The sequence below is a fragment of the Somniosus microcephalus genome, chromosome 26, assembly GCF_052327205.1.
Source record: "Somniosus microcephalus isolate GS21.2 chromosome 26, FLI_Smic_1.0, whole genome shotgun sequence".
NCBI lineage: Eukaryota > Metazoa > Chordata > Chondrichthyes > Squaliformes > Somniosidae > Somniosus > Somniosus microcephalus.
In genome coordinates this window covers 7125830-7147168 of record NC_141012.1, presented here as the reverse complement: position 1 = coordinate 7147168, position 21339 = coordinate 7125830, and the positions used below count along the sequence as shown (strand labels likewise).

General features: G+C 50.6%; 1 protein-coding gene across 22 annotated transcripts in view; it reads right to left on the bottom strand.

The window, feature by feature from the left end:
• Positions 1-21339, bottom strand: part of phldb1b (pleckstrin homology-like domain, family B, member 1b) — a 326558-nt gene that overhangs the window by 25547 nt on the left and 279672 nt on the right. For 11 of the 22 annotated variants that reach the window (XM_085967718.1, XM_085967708.1, XM_085967715.1 and 8 more), the window contains 5 exons: positions 20805-20960; positions 18737-18853; positions 17626-17728; positions 17303-17338; positions 16188-16512 (listed from right to left, as the gene is read on the bottom strand). In XM_085967718.1, coding sequence (XP_085823844.1) covers positions 16188-16512; positions 17303-17338; positions 17626-17728; positions 18737-18853; positions 20805-20960 — 737 coding nt within the window. The remainder of the gene's footprint in view (positions 1-16187; positions 16513-17302; positions 17339-17625; positions 17729-18736; positions 18854-20804; positions 20961-21339) is intronic. The other 11 variants (XM_085967719.1, XM_085967724.1, XM_085967728.1 and 8 more) reach the window with 4 other exon arrangements.

Genomic DNA, 21339 nt, shown 5'->3' with positions numbered 1-21339 from the left:
CTTCAAGTGTTTTGTCAAATTCCTTTTTTAAATTAATTCTCGGGATGTGGGCGGCATTTATTGCCCATCCCTAGTTACTCATGGTTTGGTACAACTGAGTGTCTCGCTGGACCACTTCACAGGGCGGTTCGGAGTCCACCGCGCTGGCGTGGGGACTGGGGTCACATAAAAGGCCCAGACTGGGTGAGGACGGCAGGTTTCCTTCCCTAAAGGACATCAGTGAACCAGTTGGGTTTATGACGACAATCCGACAGCTTCATGGTCACTTTTACTGATACCGCTTATGATCGCTATCCAGCGACACGCCCCGCCCCCCCGCCCCCACACCTCCTTTGCGAGAAGGTTCGTGCACACGAATGTCAGCCAGGAAAATATGTATTAAAATTGGCGATGCCCCTGCAGTCAAACAGCCCGTGAAATTCAATGTCTGGACTCATACGCGCAAAGAATGGCCACTTGGGTGAGGTACAGGAGGGCATGAGGCAATTCAGGAGAAGAGAGGAGAGGAGAAAAAATTCCACAGGATCATAAAATAAAGTATTTTCCTCAATTCAGCAGCGGGTTTGTACCCACTCCAGGCACACAGCGTCTTCGACAGACTAACTGTACACCAATTACCATTCCAAAGTCCCTCTTGCTGCCTTCCTGTTGTGTCTCAGGAAATAATTAGTCACTTGCAACCTGCTGTGGATGTGGATACAGACACCACAATCAGTGTCTCATTTAGAGAATGACTCAGTCGCTCGCTATAGTTTGTATTTTCATCTCTAAAGCACAAGTCCGATCCGAAAGGAGGAAATGTAAAGTCTCGTCTTGATAACATCGCAATGTTTTTCTTTTTAAACTGCGGAACAGCAAGGGAATTCTCCAGAGCAAGACCTGCCTTAATCTCAAACATGCGCGTGTATAAAGTACACCATGTTATATGAAGCCATCCTGATGGGTGGAGGTGAAGGATTACATCGGAACAGGGGGAGGCCAGTCAGCCCCTCGAGCCTGTTCCGCCATTCAATTAGATCACGGCTGATCTGTATCTTAACTCCACTTACCCGCCTTGGTTCCGTAACCCTGAATAACCTCGCCCAACAAAAATCGATCAGTCAACTTGCTGGCTATGGTACTGAACTGGTTTGATCCCCATTCTGTGTTGAATTAGTTGGTCCCACACCGGGCATTTGTCCCGGCAGGATTGGGTGTGGCTGGGATGAGTAGCGTCGCCAACCCTCCAGGAATGCCCTGGAGTCTCCAGGAATTGAAGGATAATCTCCCGGGCACAACTGCCAGCAAAAACCCCGGAGAAAGATCACAGAGGAATTTTAAAATGTCTGGGTGTTCTTTTCATTTCCTTTGAACACTTTTGTTTATTCGTTGTAGAAATATTGGGGATGGGGGTGGGGAAGAGGCTGATTGAGTGGGAGGGGCGGATAGAGGGTGGGTAACCCGAACGCTTGGGTGAGGACAGGATTGGGCTCAGTCACGGAACGTTCCAGCAATGCTCCGCAACTGGGCTCAAAGGTAAAAATAGCTGCTCAGGCAAGTTACTGGAGAAAAGAAAGACAGAAAGACTTGCCTTTCTCCAGCGCCTTTCACTACCTCAGGACGTCCCAAAGTGCTTTGCAGCCAATGAAGTACTTTTTGAAGTGCAGTCACTGTTGTAATGTAGGAAACGCTGCAGACATTTTGCGCACAGCAAGCTCCCACAAACAGCAATGTGATAATGACCAGATAATCTGTTTTAGTGATTTTGGTTGGGGTTAAATATTGGCCCCAGGACACCGGGGAGAACTCCCCCTGCTCTTACAGACCGGTAAGCCTGACATCGGTAGTGGGGAAAATGCTAGAGTCCATTATAAAAGATGTAATAGCAGAGCACTTGGAAAACAGTGACAGGATTGGACAAAGTCAACATGGATTTACAAAAGGTAAATCGTGCTTGACTAATCTACTGGAATTTTTTGAGGATGTAACTGGTAAAATAGATAAGGGAGAACCAGTGGATGTGGTGTATTTGGACTTTCAAAAGGCTTTCGATAAGGTCCCACATAAGAGATTAGCGTGTAAAGTTAAGGCACATGGGATTGGGGGCAAGGTATTGACTTGGATAGAGAACTGGTTGGCAGACAGAAAGCAAAGAGTTGGAATAAACGGGTCTTTTTCCGAGTGGCAGGCAGTGACTAGTGGGGTACCGCAGGGATCGGTCCTTGGACCCCAGCTATTCACAATATATATTAATAATCTAGACAAGGGAACTAGATGAAATATCTCCAAATTTGCAGACGACACAAAGCTGGGTGGGCGTGTGTGCTGTGAGGAGGATGCCGAGAAACTCCAGGATGATTTGGACAGGTTGGGTGATTGGGCAAAAGCATGGCAGATGCAATATAACGTGAATAAATGTGAGGTTATCCACTTTGGTGGCAAAAACAGGAAGGCAGATTATTATCTGAATGGCAATAGATTGGGAGAAGGGGAAGTGCAACGAGACCTGGGTGTCCTTGTGCACCAGTCGCTGAAGGTAAGCATGCAGGTGCAGCAGGTGGTTAAGAAGGCAAATGGTATGTTGGCCTTCATAGCGAGAGGGTTTGAGTACAGGAACAAGGATGTCTTGCTGCAGTTGTACAGGGCCTTGGTGAGACCGCACCTTGAGTATTGTGTGCAGTTTTGGTCGCCTTATCTGAGGAAGGATGTTCGTGCCATGGAAGGAGTTCAGCGAAGATTCACCAGGCTGATACCTGGGATGGCAGGAATGACGTATGAGGAGAGATTGGGACGATTGGGCTTGTACTCGCTGGAGTTTAGAAGAATGAGAGGGGATCTCATTGAAACGTATAAAATTCTGACAGGACTGGACAGACTAGATGCAGGAAGGATGTTCCCGATGGTCAGGGAGTCCAGAACCAAGGGTCACAGTCTAAGGATAAGGGGTAGGCCATTTAGGACAGAAATGAGGAGGAATTTCTTCACCCAGAGAGTGGTGAACCTGTGGAATTCTCTACCACAGAAGGCAGTACAGGCCAATACATTAAATATATTCAAGAAGGAGTTGGATATATTTCTTAAGGCTAAAGGGATCAAGGGGTATGGGGAGAAAGCAGGGACCGGGTACTGAATTTGGATGATCAGCCATGATCGCATTGAATGGCGGAGCAGGCTCAAGGGGCCGAATGGCCTACTCCTGCTCCTATCTTCTATGTTTCCCTGTTTCTTCTTCAAAATAGCGGCCATGAGAGAGCAGACGGGGCCTCTGTTTAACGTTTCATCTGAAAAACGGCTCCTCCGACAGTGTAGCACTCCCTCAGTACTGCCCCTCTGACAGTGCGGCGCTCCCTCAGTACTGCCCCTCAGTACTGCCCCTCCGACAGTGCGGCGCTCCCTCAGTACTGCCCCTCCGACAGTGCGGCGCTCCCTCAGTACTGCCCCTCCGACAGTGCGGTGCTCCCTCAGTACTGCCCCTCCGACAGTGCGGCGCTCCCTCAGTACTGCCCCTCCGACAGTGCGGCGCTCCCTCAGTACTGCCCCTCCGACAGAGCGACGCTCCCTCAGCACTGCCCCTCCGACAGAGCGACGCTCCCTCAGCACTGCCCCTCCGACAGAGCGATGCTCCCTCAGCACTGCCCCTCCAACAGAGCGGCGCTCCCTCAGCACTGCTCCTCCGAAAGTGCGGCGCTCCCTCAGCACTGCCCCTCCGACAGTGCGGCGCTCCCTCAGCACTGCCCCTCCGACAGTGCGGCGCTCCCTCAGTACTGCCCCTCCGACAGTGCGGCGCTCCCTCAGTACTGCCCCTCCGACAGTGCGGCGCTCCCTCAGTACTGCCCCTCCGACAGTGCGGCGCTCCCTCAGTACTGCCCCTCCGACAGTGCGGCGCTCCCTCAGTACTGCCCCTCCGACAGTGCGGCGCTCCCTCAGTACTGCCCCTCCGACAGTGCGACGCTCCCTCAGTACTGCCCCTCCGACAGTGCGACGCTCCCTCAGTACTGCACTGGAGTGTCAGCCGAGATTTTTGTGCTCACAACTTTCTGAATCAGAGGTGGGCGCGCTACCCACTGAGCCACAGCTGACCACAACATATGGGGAGGGGGTGAGGGGTAGTCACCAGCTTCAGGAGAGGACGGGGGGATAAAGCAGCCTAGCCCCCTATCCCCGAGTTAGCTCGGTGTGTAAGTCTAGCCAGGCTGAGTGCGGCCTTTCACAGTGCTGACTCATCACACTGCAGGTAAAGATGTAAACTGAGCTGTCAGCTGAGTGCTGGCCACATATGCTTCCCATTGTCACTCATCAATCAGATAACATCAAAAAACCGTCATCGGAAAAGGTCAGCTCACAAACAGCGATTCAATGGGCTTGAATGCACGGCCTCCTCAATCAGCCTGTTTTAAAAAAGAAAGGGGGGAAAATTCAGTTGGTAGCGTCACCCATTAGCGCTTTAAGAGGGCGCTAAGTGGGGCGCAAACCAACGAGCGCCTGGGCGGGGAACTGCCCACGCCTCCCGCAAAATTCAGCGGGAGGGTAGTGTTGGCGCTAACCCCGCTCACGCCCCGGCTGCGATCTTCGGGAGCGCCCCCTGATTTACCGCCGGATGCTATGTCCAACAGGGTCAGGGGGGCGTACCTGCGGCCGGGGAGGTGCAATTTAAAGGCAAGGTGCGGGGCGGCCATTTTTGTTGCTGGCCGCCTGCCAGCACCTGCCTGCGCTGCCGTCCCCGGCCTCCTGAACCGCCCCCCACCGCCCCGCGGAGTGCCGGCTGCGCTCCAAGAGCCTGGCACTTCTCTTGAGTGCCGGAATCGTTTGCCTGCACTCCCGATCCCCGGGGGCCCAGCTGGGCCTCAGGTCGCGCTGCACAAGGCCCCTCCCCTTTAAGAAGGGGAGGAAGGCCTGCAATACCGCGGCGCGACGCAGCGTGTGGCGCTGCAGCACATAACGCCGCAATATTGACTCACAGCACCCCAAGAGGGATGCGGCGTGCTTCCAGTCGCGCCCCGCTTCCCTCTTGGGGCACAACCACTCAATTTCCGGCGCGGGGATGCTAATTTTTCCGGGGCGCTACTTTTAGCGGTCCGGCAAAGCTAGCACCTCAATTTTTAGCCCAAAGTGTTTTAACTGATTTGTGCAAAGTTCCTAATATAAAATAAAATGAACTTGTATTTATACAGCACCTTTCATGACCTCAGGATGTCCCAAAGCGCTTTACAACCAGTGAAGTACTTTAATCCCCTACATTACAACAGTGACTCCACTTCACAAGTACTCCATTGGCTGTGAAGCGCTTTGGGATGTCCTGAGGTTGTGTAAGGCGCCATAGAAATGCAAGTTCTTTCTTCTTACAACTAATGATCCCACATCATTAGACACTGAAGTGTTTTGGAAAAATGCACTACTGTTTTTAAAAGACACAGACAATGACATCTGTTTTATGTTTAAGAATTTTCTGTACAACCCGCTCAAAAAACTGGAGTGCCCAACTCGGAAACAGGATCAGGATTCGGATCAGGATGTGATGAGGCCTCTCCTGCTGCAGGCTTCTCTCGCCCAATCCACGTACAAAATTGTAGCCTCAACCGTGCAGCAGGACAGCCCGTCTACAGGTGATTAACTACACCCAAAAAAGACCAGTATTTAGCTCACCTGAGTCAGAAGGTCGTGGGTTCAAGTCCCAATCCAGAGGCTCAAGCACAAAATCTACGCTGACACTCTAGTACAGTACTGAGGGAGTGCCGCACTGTCGGAGGGGCAGTACTGAGGGAGCGCCGCACTGTCGGAGGGGCAGTACTGAGGGAGCGCCGCACTGTCGGAGGGGCAGTACTGAGGGAGCGCTGCACTGTCGGAGGGGCAGTACTGAGGGAGCGCTGCACTGTCGGAGGGGCAGTGCTGAGGGAGCGCCGCACTGTCGGAGGGGCAGTACTGAGGGAGCGCCGCACTGTCAAGAGGGGCAGTACTGAGGGAGTGCTGCACTGTCGGAGGGGCAGTGCTGAGGGAGGGCCGCACTGTCAAGAGGGGCAGTACTGAGGGAGGGCCGTACTGTCGGAGGGGCAGTACTGAGGGAGCGCCGCACTGTCGGAGGGGCAGTACTGAGGGAGTGCCGCACTGTCAAAGGTGCCGCCTTTCGGATGAGACATTAAACTGAGGCCCTGTCTGCCATCTCCGGTGGATGTAAAAGATCCCACGGTACTATGTCGAAAAAGAGCAGGGGGCCTTATCCCTGGTGTCCTGGGGCCATTATTTATCCCTCAATTAGCATCACTAAAACAGATGATCTCGTTCTTTAACGCATTGCTGTTTGTGGGAGCTTGCTGTGCGCAAATTGGCTGCCGCGTTTCCTACATTACAACAGTTGCCGCACTTCTCAAGTACTCCATTGGCTGTAAAGTGCTTTGGGATGTCCTGAGATTGTGAAAGGCGCTATAGAAATGCACGTCACTGGGGACATGCATCATCCACAAAGGAAGGTTCCTAGTTTGTGCTGTATTGGCTCAGCTCAGCCTGGATGCTCATTGAGGTCCTGCAATTGGCCTCAGTACCCTCGAGATAGAGAGGAGAGGGGGGGAAAAAATCAGATAATGGAGATGCTCAATGACATGGATCAGTCATTCATGAAAGAAAGACTTATGAAATAATACAGAGCGGCCTGCGGGTGGCACTATCCAGGGAGAGTATAAATACTCGGGCCCGGGCCCAGCTTGCGCAGGACATTCTTAACAGGAACTAGTGAAGGACACAACTAGACCTCCATGTTGTAAAACAGTTGATTAAAGCTTTGTTTAATGCTTAGACCAAGTGCCTAGTAGTTTTCTTACGTTACTCTTCGTATTGCCCACCCTCCCACCACCCCCGGCTCCCGCAAGCTGAGATCACCAAACTTCACTCACTAGGATGAACCTTGGCATCTGCCTTATGTGCATATATACTTGGTACCACAGTAGGGCAGGATGGGATACATCTACTCAACGAGTAACCAGGGGGCACCACAAGTGCTGCAGCAGGAACGTAAGCGTCTGAATATCACTCATTGGTCAAAGAGGTCGGTTTTAAGGAGCAACTTAAAGAAGGAGAGGGATGTGGCGAGGTTTAGGGAGGGAATTCCAGAGCTTAGGGCCCAGGCAGCTGAAGGCACGGCCACCAATGGTGGAGCGATTAAAATCGGGGATGCGCAAGAGGCCACAATTGGAGGAGCGCAGAGATCTCGGGGGGTTGTGGGGCTGGAGGAGGTTACAGAGATAGGGAGGGGGGGCGAGGAGGCCATTTGAAAATGAGGATGAGAATTTTAAAATTGCGGCGTTGCCGGACCGGGAGCCAATGTTGGTCAGCGAGCACAGGGGGTGATGGGTGAACGGGACTTGGTGCGAGTCAGGACACGGGGCAGGCAGCAGAGTCAACATGGCTTGTCAGTGAAAGGGAGCAGGACTTCAGTTGAAGCAGGTTGGACCTGTTCGGGGTTAATGTACCAGAAGGTGAGTGCGTGTTTCGGCCTGCCTTTGCCTGGCCCCCTTGGGAGGGGGGCAGAGGAGGGGTGGTGGTATTTTTGCACTGGACTGATGTGGTTTTCGCAGTAATGAGGAGTGGCTGCAGCTCTTTAATGTTGTTTGGCTCAGAGCTACAAACTCCCAGCGACGTTAGGTATCAACATTTATTCAGGTCTGCGGCACACAAGAAGAAAGCAAAAGACTTGCCCTCTGGCGACATTTCTTGATTCGTGCTGGGAGAATGTGCATGCACACAGGGCGGCGCTCGCAGACACAGATCTGCTCGAGATACGAGCCTCTATTATCGCTAGAATCACTGACTGCAGCCCGGCAGCTTGCCTTGTGAGTCAAGCATCGCTCCCCATGTGCAAGCAGCTGTCTCCACTGAACTGTGCGACCGACACAGCTTAAAAGAGGCCCTGTCTTTAAGGGTGAGCTCCTCACAAAAGCTAGTGTTCGTTCTAATTGAAGTGTTTAAGGTGATTAAATGATTCTGTAGGGTAAACCGAGGCCCTGTCTGCTCTCCCAAATCCCATAGCATTTTTCAAAGAAGAGCAGGGGAGTTCTCCCCGGTGTCCCGGGGCCAATATTTATCCCTCAACCAACATCAATAAAAACAGATTATCTGGTCATTATCACGTTGCTGTTTGTGGGAGCTTGCTGTGCGCAAATTGGCTGCTGCGTTTCCTACATTACAACAGTGACTACATTTCAAAAGTACTTCATTGGCTGTAAAGCACTTTGGTTTGTCCTGAGGTCGGGAAAGGCGCTATATAAATGCAAGTTCTGGGACCTTCCTGCACTGTAGCTGTAGGGGTCAGTGTCCCATTGAGCAATGGAGTCGCACACAACACTGAGAGAGAGGGAGACAGTCGCTGTTCATTGACAGTGTGCTGGGTGCCGGTGGATTGACTGTTGGGATCTGTTGTGCAATGGCAGGCAGTGGGAAGCTCCTGGTCCCACCCTGCCTGTCCAATGAACGAGGCTGTGCAACACACTAAATAAAGTGCTTACTGTTCACCCGCCCACTCACTGGCAAAGGAATCGGGGGGGAAGGGGAGGAAAGAGAGAGAGAGAGAGAGAGTTAAGGACTACCAGGCCCTGCCCCACCCCCCTTCCCCACTCACTCAAACATCTGTACAGCTCTACTCTATCATCGCGCCACTTTACGGATCAGGAGTAAATGAGACCCGACCGGAAGTGTTTTCGGGAGTTTATGACACAGTAAGAGGTTAAAAGCAGCCTGAGGCCGAGGCATTAACCGGTACAATGAAACTCTTTGTACATGTGGATTTCCAGCATCTTAAAGGGGCATCGTCCTCATGAATACATTTTTGGCAAGCATTTTTTGGGGATTTTTAAATTATTAATATTCATATTTGGGATGTGGGGGGGGGTCGCTGGCAAGGCCGGCATTTATTGTCCATCCCTGGTTGCCCTGAGAAGGTGGTGGTGGGCCGCCGTCTTCTTCAACCGCTGGTAGCGGGTTTGATACAAACTGAATGTCTCGCCCGGCTACCTCAGAGGGCGGTTAAGGGTCAACCATGTTGGTGTGGGGACTGGAGTCACATAAAGGCCCAGACCGGGTGAGGACGGCAGGTTTCCTTCCCTAAAGGACAGCAGTGAACCAGTTGGGTTTTTACAACAATCCGACAGCTTCATGGTCACTTTTACTGTTACCAACTTCTCACTTTCCAGAATTTTCAAACTGAATTCAAATTCTGTGTCTCAGTGTCTGGTACTGTACGGCCCGTGTGTGTCTCAGTGTCTGATACTGTACGGCCCGTGTGTGTCTCAGTGCCTGGTACTGTACGGCCCGTGTGTGTCTCAGTGTCTGATACTGTACGGCCCGTGTGTGTCTCAGTGTCTGGTACTGTACGGCCCGTGTGTGTCTCAGTGCCTGGTACTGTACGGCCCGTGTGTGTCTCAGTGTCTGATACTGTACGGCCCGTGTGTGTCTCAGTGTCTGATACTGTACGGCCCGTGTGTGTCTCAGTGTCTGATACTGTACGGCCCGTGTGTGTCTCAGTGTCTGGTACTGTACGGCCCGTGTGTGTCTCAGTGCCTGGTACTGTACGGCCCGTGTGTGTCTCAGTGTCTGATACTGTACGGCCCGTGTGTGTCTCAGTGTCTGATACTGTACAGCCCGTGTGTGTCTCAGTGTCTGGTACAGTACGGCCTGTGTGTGTCTCAGTGTCTGGTACAGTACGGCTCGTGTGTGTCTCAGTGTCTGATACTGTACGGCCCGTGTGTGTCTCGGTGTCTGGCACAGTATGGCCCGTGTGTGTCTCAGTGTCTGGTACAGTACGACCCGTGTGTGTCTCAGTGTCTGGTACGGTACGGCCCGTGTGTGTCTCAGTGTCTGGTACAGTACGGCTCGTGTGTGTCTTAGTGTCTGATATTGTATGGTCCGTGTGTGTCTCAGTGTCTGGTACAGTACGGCACATGTGTGTCTCAGTGTCTGATATTGTATGGTCCGTGTGTGTCTCAGTGTCTGGTACAGTAGGCCCGTGTGTGTCTCAGTGTCTGGTACAGTATGGCCCGTGTGTGTCTCAGTGTCTGGTACTGTATGGCCCGTGTGTGTTTCAGTGTCTGGTACTGTACGGCTCGTGTGTGTCTTAGTGTCTGATATTGTATGGCCCTTGTGAATTGTTCCAATTTGGTGTGCACTGTACATGTACAGAGGGATACACACGCTGAACAGTATGTATTGGTGAATTGTTTCCTTGTGTTGTACGTGGACAGAAGATGACAGGGAAACACACCTGAGTTACACGGCACCAACAAACACTCGGCTGGAACCCAAGCTCTCAACTGACAGCTGACATTCCAATTAGTCGCCAAGGATTGGGCTCCCGGTGTTCCCATTGACAGGCTGTCCAGTTTAGTGAAATGAATCCCTAGTGTAACGCCTATGTTGTGTCACCTGCCCAGTTAGCAAGCGCGCACAAAGAGAGCATGATAAAGACATCCAGGAGAGAACATTCATCATTCTGTCCAACATCCATAATTCTGGATCTAACAGCTCCTAAAGCCACGATTCAGACAGTTCAATAGTTCCTCTGCTGTAAACTGGTCTGACAATGCATCGTGGCCCAAGCCGCGAAAGGAGACATTTTGCAGGGCTAAGAGTGTAAAGTCCGCGCCTCAATAATACACGGACTTCGGGAGAACAGTTTAACAGGTACTTTACTGAACAGGAGGGCAACGTCAGACTGAAATACAGAAGCCTGCTAGGGCCTTTTATACAGGGGTGGTCACCGCCGGTACTGCAGTCTAAAACCAGTTCTTCCCTTAAAGGTACATACACAACAATTCCTCCCCTTTTAGATAAACAGTACATAACATTCATTTAACAACTAAATAATAACTAATTACAACTTTCTGGATATTATATACATCAACTGAAATAATCATTTATAAGTTCAGTCTTTGAGGAGGCTTCCTGATCCTGACTGGATAGCGCCTTTCTCGAGTATCCTGTTCTTGCGGTGAAGCTGATTCTGGTTCATGGTCACTGGTTGGTTCGTCAGCTTCCAATACCACTGCTTCTGAGGTAGACGCAATCTGTACTTCAGGTTGATTACCAGGTGCACCTTCTCGTGGCACGGGTTTGGCTTGTTCCTGTGACTCTAGAATCTGGTCAGCATGGTGCCTCACAATGCTCTCTCCAACGTCCACTGTGTACATTAGTGGTCCCTGCTGTGTGCATATCGTTCCTGGCTGCCATTTTTCTGTTCGGTAGTCGCGGGCCAAGACTGGTTGCCCTACCTTGAAGCTCCGGGTTGGCTTCTCAGTTATGTGCTGGAATTGCTTATCCTCAACATCTCGTCTTATGTTTGGTTTGAGCAAATCCAGGCGACATCTTAGCCTTCGGTTGAAGAACAGTACGGCTGGAGCTTGGTTGGTTACTGCATGTGTCGCATTCCGGTAAGCAAACAAGAAACTATCCACCTTGTGTTGTAGTGGTATGTCGTCATTATACATTGCCTTTATGGCCTTTTTAAAGGTCTGAACAAACCTCTCAGCCAATCCATTTGTGGCTGGAGGATATGGGGCAGATGTGTAATGTTTCACCCCATTATTTTTCAGGAACCTCCGGAAATCCTCAGACACAAACTGTGGCCCATTGTCGGAGCAAATCTGTTCTGGCAACCCATTCCTGGCGAAGATGGTCCTTAGGACTGCAATAGTTTTCTCCGTGGTGGTGGAGGACATTTTAATGACCTCTGGCCATTTCGAATGGGCGTCCACAGCGATTAGAAACATTGAGTCCATAAATGGACCAGCAAAATCAATGTGTACCCGTTGCCATGGAGATGAGGGCCACTCCCATGGATGTAGCGGGGCCTGTGGTGGAGCGTTTTGGACCTTCTGGCATCCTGTGCATCTCTTGGTCATATCCTCGATTTCTTTATCGATTCCCGGCCACCACACAAACGCCCTGGCTAGGCTCTTCATTTTTACCCCTCCCAGATGACCCTCATGAAGCTCATTGAGCACTCTATCTCTCAACTTGGGTGGAATTACCACTCGGGATCCACACATCAAGGTTCCCTGGCACACTGACAGCTGTTCTCTCCTTGGCGAGAATGCTGGCAACAGTGAGTCGCCATATGCTGGCCATCCCTTCACCGTCAAATCGTAGACCCGAGAGTGTGTCGGGTCATTTCGGGTTTCCTTCTCTATACTCGAGTTTGTAACAGGCAAACATTCGACTATGGTCGCATGGAATATCTCAACAGGGTCCACTGCAGGTGTTTCTTCTACCGTAGGCAATGGTAGGCACGACAGCCCATCAGCGTTTCCATGCTGTTTCGTAGCCTTGTACTCTATGTCGTACTGATGTGCCCCTAGAAAAAGTGACCATCTTTGCAGCCGTTGCGCCGTCATCACCGGAACGCCCTTCTTTGGGTTAAAAATGGAGACCAGGGGCTGATGATCAGTCAGTAGGGTGAATTTCTGCCCGTGCAGATAGTGATTGAACTTCTTCACCCCCCACACCAGGCTGAGGGCCTCCCTGTCAATCTGGGCGTAGTTACGCTCAGCTGAGGTTAGCGAGCGCGACGCAAAGGCTATTGGCCTCTCTGAACCGTCACGGAATTTGTGTGATAGTACCGCTCCAATGCCGTAGGGTGACGCATCACATGCCAACCGAATCGGTAGTGTTGGGTTGTAGTGGGCCAATCGAAACGTCAACTCAAATTTCTGTCCACGGATGTTGCCTGACCTGCTGAGTTTTTCCAGCATTTTCTGTTGTTATTTCGGATTTCCAACATCCGCAGTATTTTGCTATCCTTCTTTTGAAGTGATTAGGCATTTACATTCCCGAAAGGCACACTTACACTCATCACTCCATTTCCATGTCACTCCAGTTTGCAGCAGGGCGTTCAGTGGGTGCAGAATTGTAGATAAATTTGGCAAGAACTTATGGTAGTAGTTCACCAACCCGAGGAACGACCTCAGTTGCGACACATTTTCCGGTGCTGGAGCCTTGACTACAACCTCAATCTTGTCCGGCGACTTATGCAACCCTTCCTCATCAATCATGTGGCCACAATACGAGATTTGTCTCCTGAAGAACTCGCATTTGGGGCGGTTGGCTCGTAGCCCATATTCCTGTAATCTTGTGAGCACCTGCTCCAGGTTGGCAAGGTGTTCGTTGTCATTTTCGCCCGTAACCAGGATGTCGTCCAAATAACACTGGGTCCCCGGGATCCCTTGCAGGACTTGTTCCATTGCCCTCTGCCAATAGCCGGGGCCGATGCTACCCCGAATACCAGTCGATTGTACTGGTAAAGGCCTTTGTGAGTGTTTATCGTGAGGTATTTTCTAGATGCTTCTTCCACCTCCATTTGTAGATACGCTTGGGCCAGATCAATCTTTGTAAAACGTTTCCCTCCAGATAGTGAGGCAAAAATATCTTCTATCCACGGAAGTGGATACTGTACTGTGTGCAGGACTGGGTTCACAGTCACCCTGAAGTCCCCACAGATGCGAACCTTCCTTGGCTCCCCAGGCGTGCTGCTCAATGCTTTCTTCATTACAGGAATGATGGGTGTGGCCCACTCGCTCCAGTCCACCTTGGACAGCACACCCGAACGCTCCAGACTCTCCAGTTCAGCTTCAATGGCTGGGCGGATCGCGTATGGCACCGGTCTGGCCTTGAAAAATTTGGGGTTTGCGTTATCCTCAATCTTTATGGTTGCCTTTACTCCTTTTAGAGTCCCAAGTCCTTGTTGGAACACCTCTTCTGCGTCAGATAGAATTTGTGACAGACGTCCAGGTGCGACGTCATCATCCTTTTTGTCAGTCACAGTTAGCGCCAGAATGGAATGCCAATCCAATTGTATTTTTCGGATCCATTCACGTCCCAATAATGGTGGTCCTCCATCTCGTAGTATATACATATATAGTTTCTGTGTTTCCTTGCCGTTATATTTAACTGGCACCCTTATTTTTCCTCTGGGGTAGACCTTTTGCCCCGTGTATGTCTTCAATACAATGGACGTGTCCTTTAAGGGTATGTGTGAGAATAGCCGCTCATAGTCTCATCGATTCATGACAGTTAGGGCTGATCCTGTGTCCAATTCCATCTTTACTGGGGACCCTGCTATCATGTGGGTGACCCAAATGGTTCGGTGATCTTCCTTTGCGATCACGTTGTGTAACTTTAGACAACTTAGTCTCCTGCTCCCGGAGTCCTTATCACTCTCCTGATCTTCCGAACTACTGTCTGCAGTTTCTTTACTTTCCTGTACTGTTCCTTGGTAGTTCTTGTCGTGTTGGTTTTCTTTCCCGACCTGCAGACTCTTGCTATATGTCCCATTTTTCCGCATTGCCTGCATACTTTGTCCTTAAACCAGCAGTCCTTCTGCTCATGGGTTATTCTGCCGCAGCGATAGCACTTTTCTGCTCCATACGCCATTTCGTTAGCGCTGTATTCTTGTGGTTTCTGTTGTATTTCAGCAGCTCCCCGTGCTGCTGCTTCGTAGGATACTGCCACGCTGAAAGCCTGTTCTAGCGTCAGGTCCTTTTCCGAAAGTAGTCGTTTCTGGGTTCCTTCACTCTGGAGCCCGCAGACAAACTTATCCCGTAAGGTGTCTGCCAGTCCTGCTCCGAACTGGCAGTGCTTCGATAACTTGCGTAGTTCTGTAAGATAGTCAGCATTGCTCTCATCTTTGTGCTGGTTTCTTTTATGGAGCTTGAATCTTTCTGCTATCAGCAGCGGTGTAGGGTTAAGTGTTCCTGTAAGATATTAGCAATCTCCTCAAAACTTTTCTCCATTGGTTTAGCTGGGGTAATTAAATTCTGCAATAGGCCGTACGTACTCGCGCCCATCAAATTCAATAATACCGACGCCCTCTTTCCATCGGCCACCTCATTTGCCTTGCAGTACACTTCAATTCTTTCCACATACGTGGTCCAGTCTTCTACCTCGTTGTCAAAAGCAGTGATACTGCCACTTTTCGGCATCTTGGGTGATTTAAAATGGCGCCTCCCGCGCTTTTTCTTCTTCCCCGATGGAATAAAATGGCGCTTCCCGCGCTTTTCCTTCTTCCCCAACGGGATAAAATAGTGCCTCCCGCGCTTTTCCTTCTTCCCCTTGCTGCCGCGCTGCTCCTAGCGTTCTACGGGGTAATGGCGGCGACCCGCGGCTTCGGCGCGTCTCGCTTTCCTTCCCCCCCCCCGTTTATTTTCTCTCCGCTGCCCGGTTCTTGAGCACCGACCGCGCCCTGTGCGCTCCACCCTCTCTCTCTCTTGTTTTCTTTTCCCGGCGACGCTGCGCGGCCCGTTTTGTAGAGCCGCTCGATCGAGCTTGAGCCCGCCGCAGTCCGGAAGGGTCAGCGCACTACCTGCTACCAGCACGATTTGCTGGAACACCTTAACTGGGGAGCCAAGCACAGCTCTCCACAGTCTCTCCCGCAATTCTCTGAACACCGATGAATTCTTTGGGCGGTTGCCCGCGGTCGACGCCCGTTGCTCAGACTACGACCTCCAAGAAACCTCCTCTCAGGGCGAGATCCCCGTGAGATGATGCCACACTGCAGGTGAGTTCGAACTTACTCGTCGCCACTGTAAAGTCCGCACCTCAATAATACACGGACTTCGGGAGAACAGTTTAACAGGTACTTTACTGAACAGGAGGGCAACGTCAGACTGAAATACAGAAGCCTGCTAGGGCCTTTTATACAGGGGTGGTCACCGCCGGTACTGCAGTCTAAAACCAGTTCTTCCCTTAAAGGTACATACACAACAAAGGGGAAAGAGCGGGGGAGTGAGACTGATTAGAGTTCTTTCAAAGAGCCGAATGGCGGCCTTCTGTGCTGTATGATTCTCTGACAAAAAGGCCGGCCTCTCCTGCGCCAAAGGCACGCAACTGTTTCCTCACCCTCGCTCTCCCTTGGTGTCTATCTGACTGATATCAGGAAGGATGGAAAGAATGAAGAAAAGCTACAATAAAAATTACAAATATTTACATTTATTGACCCCCAGCCGCAACAGCTTTTTGGGGGAGAGCGTTCCAGATTTCCACTCCCCTTTGTGTGAAGAAGTGCTTCCTGACGTCACCCCTGAACGGCCTGGCTCTAATTTTAAGGTTGTGCCCCCTTGTTCTGGACTCCCCCCACCAGAGGACATAGTTTCTCTCGATCGACCCGATCGACTCCTTTAATCATGTCCCGGACAAAATGGCCGACCAGGTGTTCGCGAGCAGTTTCTGTCTCTTACCTGGACATGTTGTCAGGTGAACAGGCGGAGTTGCCTGTGGAGATGCTGGTCTCCATGCTGTCCGAACTCTCCAGGCTGAGGGTGTCGAAGGCGTGGTCCATGTCAGCGCCGTGCTGAGCGGAGAGAGGCTGAGGGTGGTGATGGAGGATGCTGTGGTGGATGAGCTGTGGCTGGTGGTGACCGGGCAGGGTGTACGGCTGGCTCTGGTGGACAAAGATTGGCGGCTGCTGGCTGTGCAAGGCCTCCCACTGTGACTGGGCCTCCACCGCCGCCTTCTGCTTCAGCTCGGCCAATCGGCGCCTTTGTTCTTCAATCACCTGGTGACCTGTGGAAAAAAATTTACATACACAGGTTGGAACCAAGGCAGTATATAGAGTTCAGATACATGATCTAACTGAATGGCGGAACAGGCTCGAGGGGCTGAATGGCCTATTCCTCTTTCTAAGCTGATAAATCTCCGTTATCACAGCAGATTCTTACAGAACAGCAACAACTTGCATTTATATAGCACCTTTAATGTAGTAAACCGTCCCAAGGCGCTTCACAGGAGTGATTATCAAACAAAATTTGACACCGAGCCACATAAGGAGATACTAGGACAGGTGACCAAAAGCTTGGTCAAAGAGGTAGGTTTTAAGGAGCATCTTAAAGGAGGAGAGAGAGGTAGCGAGGCGGAGAGGTTTAGGGAGGAAATTTCAGAGCTTAGGGCCCAGGCAACAGAAGACACGGCCACCAATGGTGGAGCAATTAAAACCGGGGATGCTCAAGAGGCCAGAATTGGAGGAGCGCCGAGATCTCGGAGGGTTGTGGGGCTGGAGGAGGTTACAGAGATAGGGAGGGGTGAAGCCACGGAGAGATTTGAAAACAAGGATGAGAATTTTAAAACCGGGATTAAGAGGTAAAAGTGTAAATTCAGTGATTCTGGCTCCTGATGCTAAATGCTGAAAAACCCGTGACATTATCGGACCGACACTGACTGAAAGTCGGGTCCCACGAGACTCCACGGGACGGCTACAGCGTCACAGAACATACCCAAAAATCCCAGTAGACACAGACGCCAGCCTGGATTGTAAAACAAGGCCCATCTTTCTTCTAATTCAAATCAGAATTCCTACCTCTCTTGCGATCTGTTTTGGATAGCCCTACTGATTCTGCGCAGCGTCGGAGAGGAGAGGTAGAGTCAGAAGTTAGGAGCCAAGGGCCGTTCAAAAAGAACAGAAACGGAAAGGAAGAAAGCAAAAGAAGAAATACAGGTGAGTGTTTCTTTCAACGAGAGACGAGGAAAATAGATGTTTTTGAAACTTAAAGGGGCGTGTCGCGCTAAAAACTGAAGTTAAGAATCGAAAGGGGTAGAGCTGATTGAGGGAACCAATGAGAAGATTGTCAATATATTTGTTCTCAAATCTGGTCAAGTGTCCATCAAAAGGCCAACGCTAACCTTTCTGCTGTAACGCTAGTTGGCGTTTCACCTCGATGTCTTGCAGCGTCGCAGCCAGGTTCCGTGGCAAACTGCCAGTACCATTCTGCGCCAGAGCAGAATTCTGGAAAGTAAATATGAGGTGGATAATGGAGAGAAACATGAAACATTGCCAAGCATTGAAGGTATCAAGTAGCGACGATTCTGTCGGAGTAAGTTCAATGTTGAAGGGGGGTCTGTGCTGTTACTGTCACTACCATTCCCAGGTGTATTTGCACTGTTTGTGCTGTTCTTTGGCACTCGCTGTACAAGCCTGCTTGTCACCGCGGCATGTGCAGTGTCTTAAAGCGAGGACGGAGCCCCAAGTCACGCCGGGGAGAATCTTAAAAGGGGTAACGTGTCAGCTGTGGCTCAGTGGGCAGCACTCTCGCCTCTGGAGTCAGTAGGTTGTGGGTTCAGGTCCCATTCCAGGGACTCGAGCACGTAAAACTAGGCCGACACTCCGACAGTGACTTGGGACAGTGCTTCACTGTCGGAGGTGCCGTCTTTCAGATAAAATACGGGATGGCACTAACGTTCCCGCTAAGCTGCGCAGCTCTCCGCAGCGCGGGACCAGCTTTTCAAATGGCAGATTTATGCGTGAAATTTTGACTGGGCCGGGCAGCCCTTTAAAAGGGACCGAGCACCCTAAAAAAAAAACATTGGATGGCGCTATTTCGAAGAAGAGCAGAGGGGAGTTCTCCCCGGTGTCCTGGCCAATATTTATCCCTCAACCAACATCACCAACACCAGATTATCTGGTCACTTTGGAGTGCAGTCACTGTTGTTATGTGTGTGAGTGTGGCAGCCATTTTGCACACAGCAAAGAGATGAATGACCGGTTCATGCGTTTTTGGCAAAGTTGGTTGAGGGAGGAATGTTGGCCAGGACACCGGGGAGAACTGTATCCACCCCAACATCATCAGGCAGATGGGACTTGGCTTAACGTTTCACGTGAAGGACGGCATCTTGGACACCCTCAGCTCTGACCCTTGATTAACACACAAGACACACAACCCTCTGACCCAGCGACCCGAGTGTGACCAACCGAGCAGCCTGCGGGAGACCTCCTCCGTTTCCCGACTCCACCTACCTTTGAAGTAAGGTTTCGTCCCAGAGTTGAAGCGGTGAATGGCGACGAGGGGGCGGAGCCCATCTTCGTCCGAGGTAGCGTGCCGCATCCGTCGCTCTCCATTTTGGATCGGTAAACCTGAGGCAGGAACACACAGAGAAAGGCAAATCAGACCGATGGACCTTCACGGTTTCTGCTGTGGTGGAAACAGTCAACTGTTCAACTGCAGGACTTTCTTTGCCTCCCTGAACAAGAGGATGAGTTCCATTAACCTCCTAAGGACTACAAGGCCAATAAACAATCAGGTTATTATTTTAACCGCGCTCCCCAGCCCCACCAATTTTCTCCCCGCTTCTCCAGAAGGGGTGATTCGCGCTACAATACAGTTGAACAGGCACCAGTCACCCACTAATCCCTCACCCAACCAGGTGGCCACCCTTCACCTGTGAGACTCGACAATTGGGAGGCTATTCGACAATAGAGGGAGGGGGAACGTCAAAGCTGAGCCTGAACCTGCCCTCATCCGACATCCAACCACAATGATTTTCCAAAAGGAGTCACTGAATAACCATCAGGAGCAGGACACCTGGCCGATTATTCCCATCTCCAGCCTGGGGACTGTATGGTTCCCAGCGGAAGTCAAGTCTGCACCTTCAGGAGAAGGTGGAATTGTTGAGAGGAAGATTTTATTCCCCCTTTCCTTTTTAAAGTGAGTAAGCACCGGCATTTTCCGCCATGCGGTCTCTTCGTGGTTTGCTTGGCAGGAGGTCTATGCCCTCCTCCTTCAGACAGGGGGGGTGAATCCGACAACTCCGCAACTCATTCCCAGCACCATACCCGCTCGTACGGGGCAACAGACGCCTACTGTTTGCCCGCAGTCGTCCCTACACGACTGGAAACGCGAGCGCGTGGCAGCAGTGACACGTTCGGTTAACCGAGTGCGGGGGGGGGGGGGCGGAGCTGACCGGAAAAAAGCCGCCAAAGCAACGGACCAGGCGCACACTCCCACAGATTAACGCTGCCATCGTGTTCCAGAAACGTGTAAAAATAAAGAACGTTTGGCGGACACCTGTTGTGTGCACATGGGAGTGCCGGCTCTGGTCTAGCTCACCGGGAACGGAGACAAAGCGATAAACTTCAAAACAACGGTTTTGCAATACTAGCGTTCAAACACTTACCACATTCAGATGACATTTCAGTGTCTATTTTGAAGGAGACATTAATGCATTTAAAATTGTAGAATCACACAGCACAGAAGGAGGCCATTCAGCCCATCGTGCCTGTGCCGGCTCTTTGAAAGAGCTCTCCAATTAGTCCCACTTTCCCCTGCTCTTTCCCCAGAGCCCTGCAAATTTCTCTTTTTCAAGTATTTATCCAATTCCTTTTTGAAAGTTACTATTGAATCTGCTTCCACCGCCCTTTCAGGCAGCGCATTCCAGATCACAACAACTCGCTGCGTAAAAACATTTCTAATTTCTCTCCTGGATTTTTTTATACCAATCTCTGTGTTCTCTGATTACCGACCCTCCTGCCACTGGAAACAGTTTCTCCCTCTTTACGCTATCAAAACCCCTCATGATTTTGAGCACCTCTATTAAATCTCCCCTTAACTTTTCCTGCCCTAAAGAAACTCATAAAATAAGCAAATTAATGTCGCCGTTAAAACAGCAGACAGATCAATGTCAAACCATGTGGCAAACCTTCGTACACATATATCACAAGCAGTAATTTCAAAGCACAAATCCTATTGTTCCTTTTTTCACACAAAGGACGGTGGAAATCTGGAACTCGCTTCCACCAATAGGCTGTGGATGCTCAGGGTCAATTGGAGCTTTCAAGACTGACATCGATAGATTTTCATTGGGTAAGGGCATCAAGGGATATGGAGCAAAGGCGGGTAAATAGAGTAGAGGTACAGAGAAACCATGATCTCATAGAATGACAGAACAGGCTCGAGGGGCTGAATGGCCTACTCCTGTTCCCAATGCTATGGCTCGTCCCTTCACTCACCCCAACATAATTCATTCTCTTAAAAAAATCTGGCCCGTAAAGATATAAACAGAAGAGTGGAAACAGGAATGAGATTTACCTGAGTGGATCTTCGTGTGGAGTGAGCTTTAGCTGGGAGAGGAGGAGGAGAGGAGGAAATTGGAGGTGAAGAAGATGAGGCCTCAAAGTTAGCCATTATTTCTTGGTACCATCTCTCTAGCTGCAAGGTAGAGGTCAGCAGCCTGCTGGTAGGCTGCTGCCAGACGTCATGGCGGAGGGAGAGGAGAGCGAGAGAAGGACGGAGAGAGAGTTGGAGGCAGACAAAAAGGACAGGGAGGTAAGACAGAAAGAGAAGGGAGACAGTGAGAAAGAGAGAGAGAAGATGAAAGAGATGGGAGATAGTGAGAAAGATAGAATGAGAGAGATAAGAAAGTCAATGGGAAGGACGGGTCGACACACAATGGAGGGAGAGGGGATAGAAAACCAAACAGAAAGAAATTAATGAAAGAAATGGATACTAAAGTAAAAGAAAAATAACAAATGTGCCTTTTCAAAGATTCAAACAGGCTGTATTTCAAGATTATTCTAAACAGTGAAGTCAAAATGTTGTGAAAGGAAAAAGCTTTTAAGCAGGC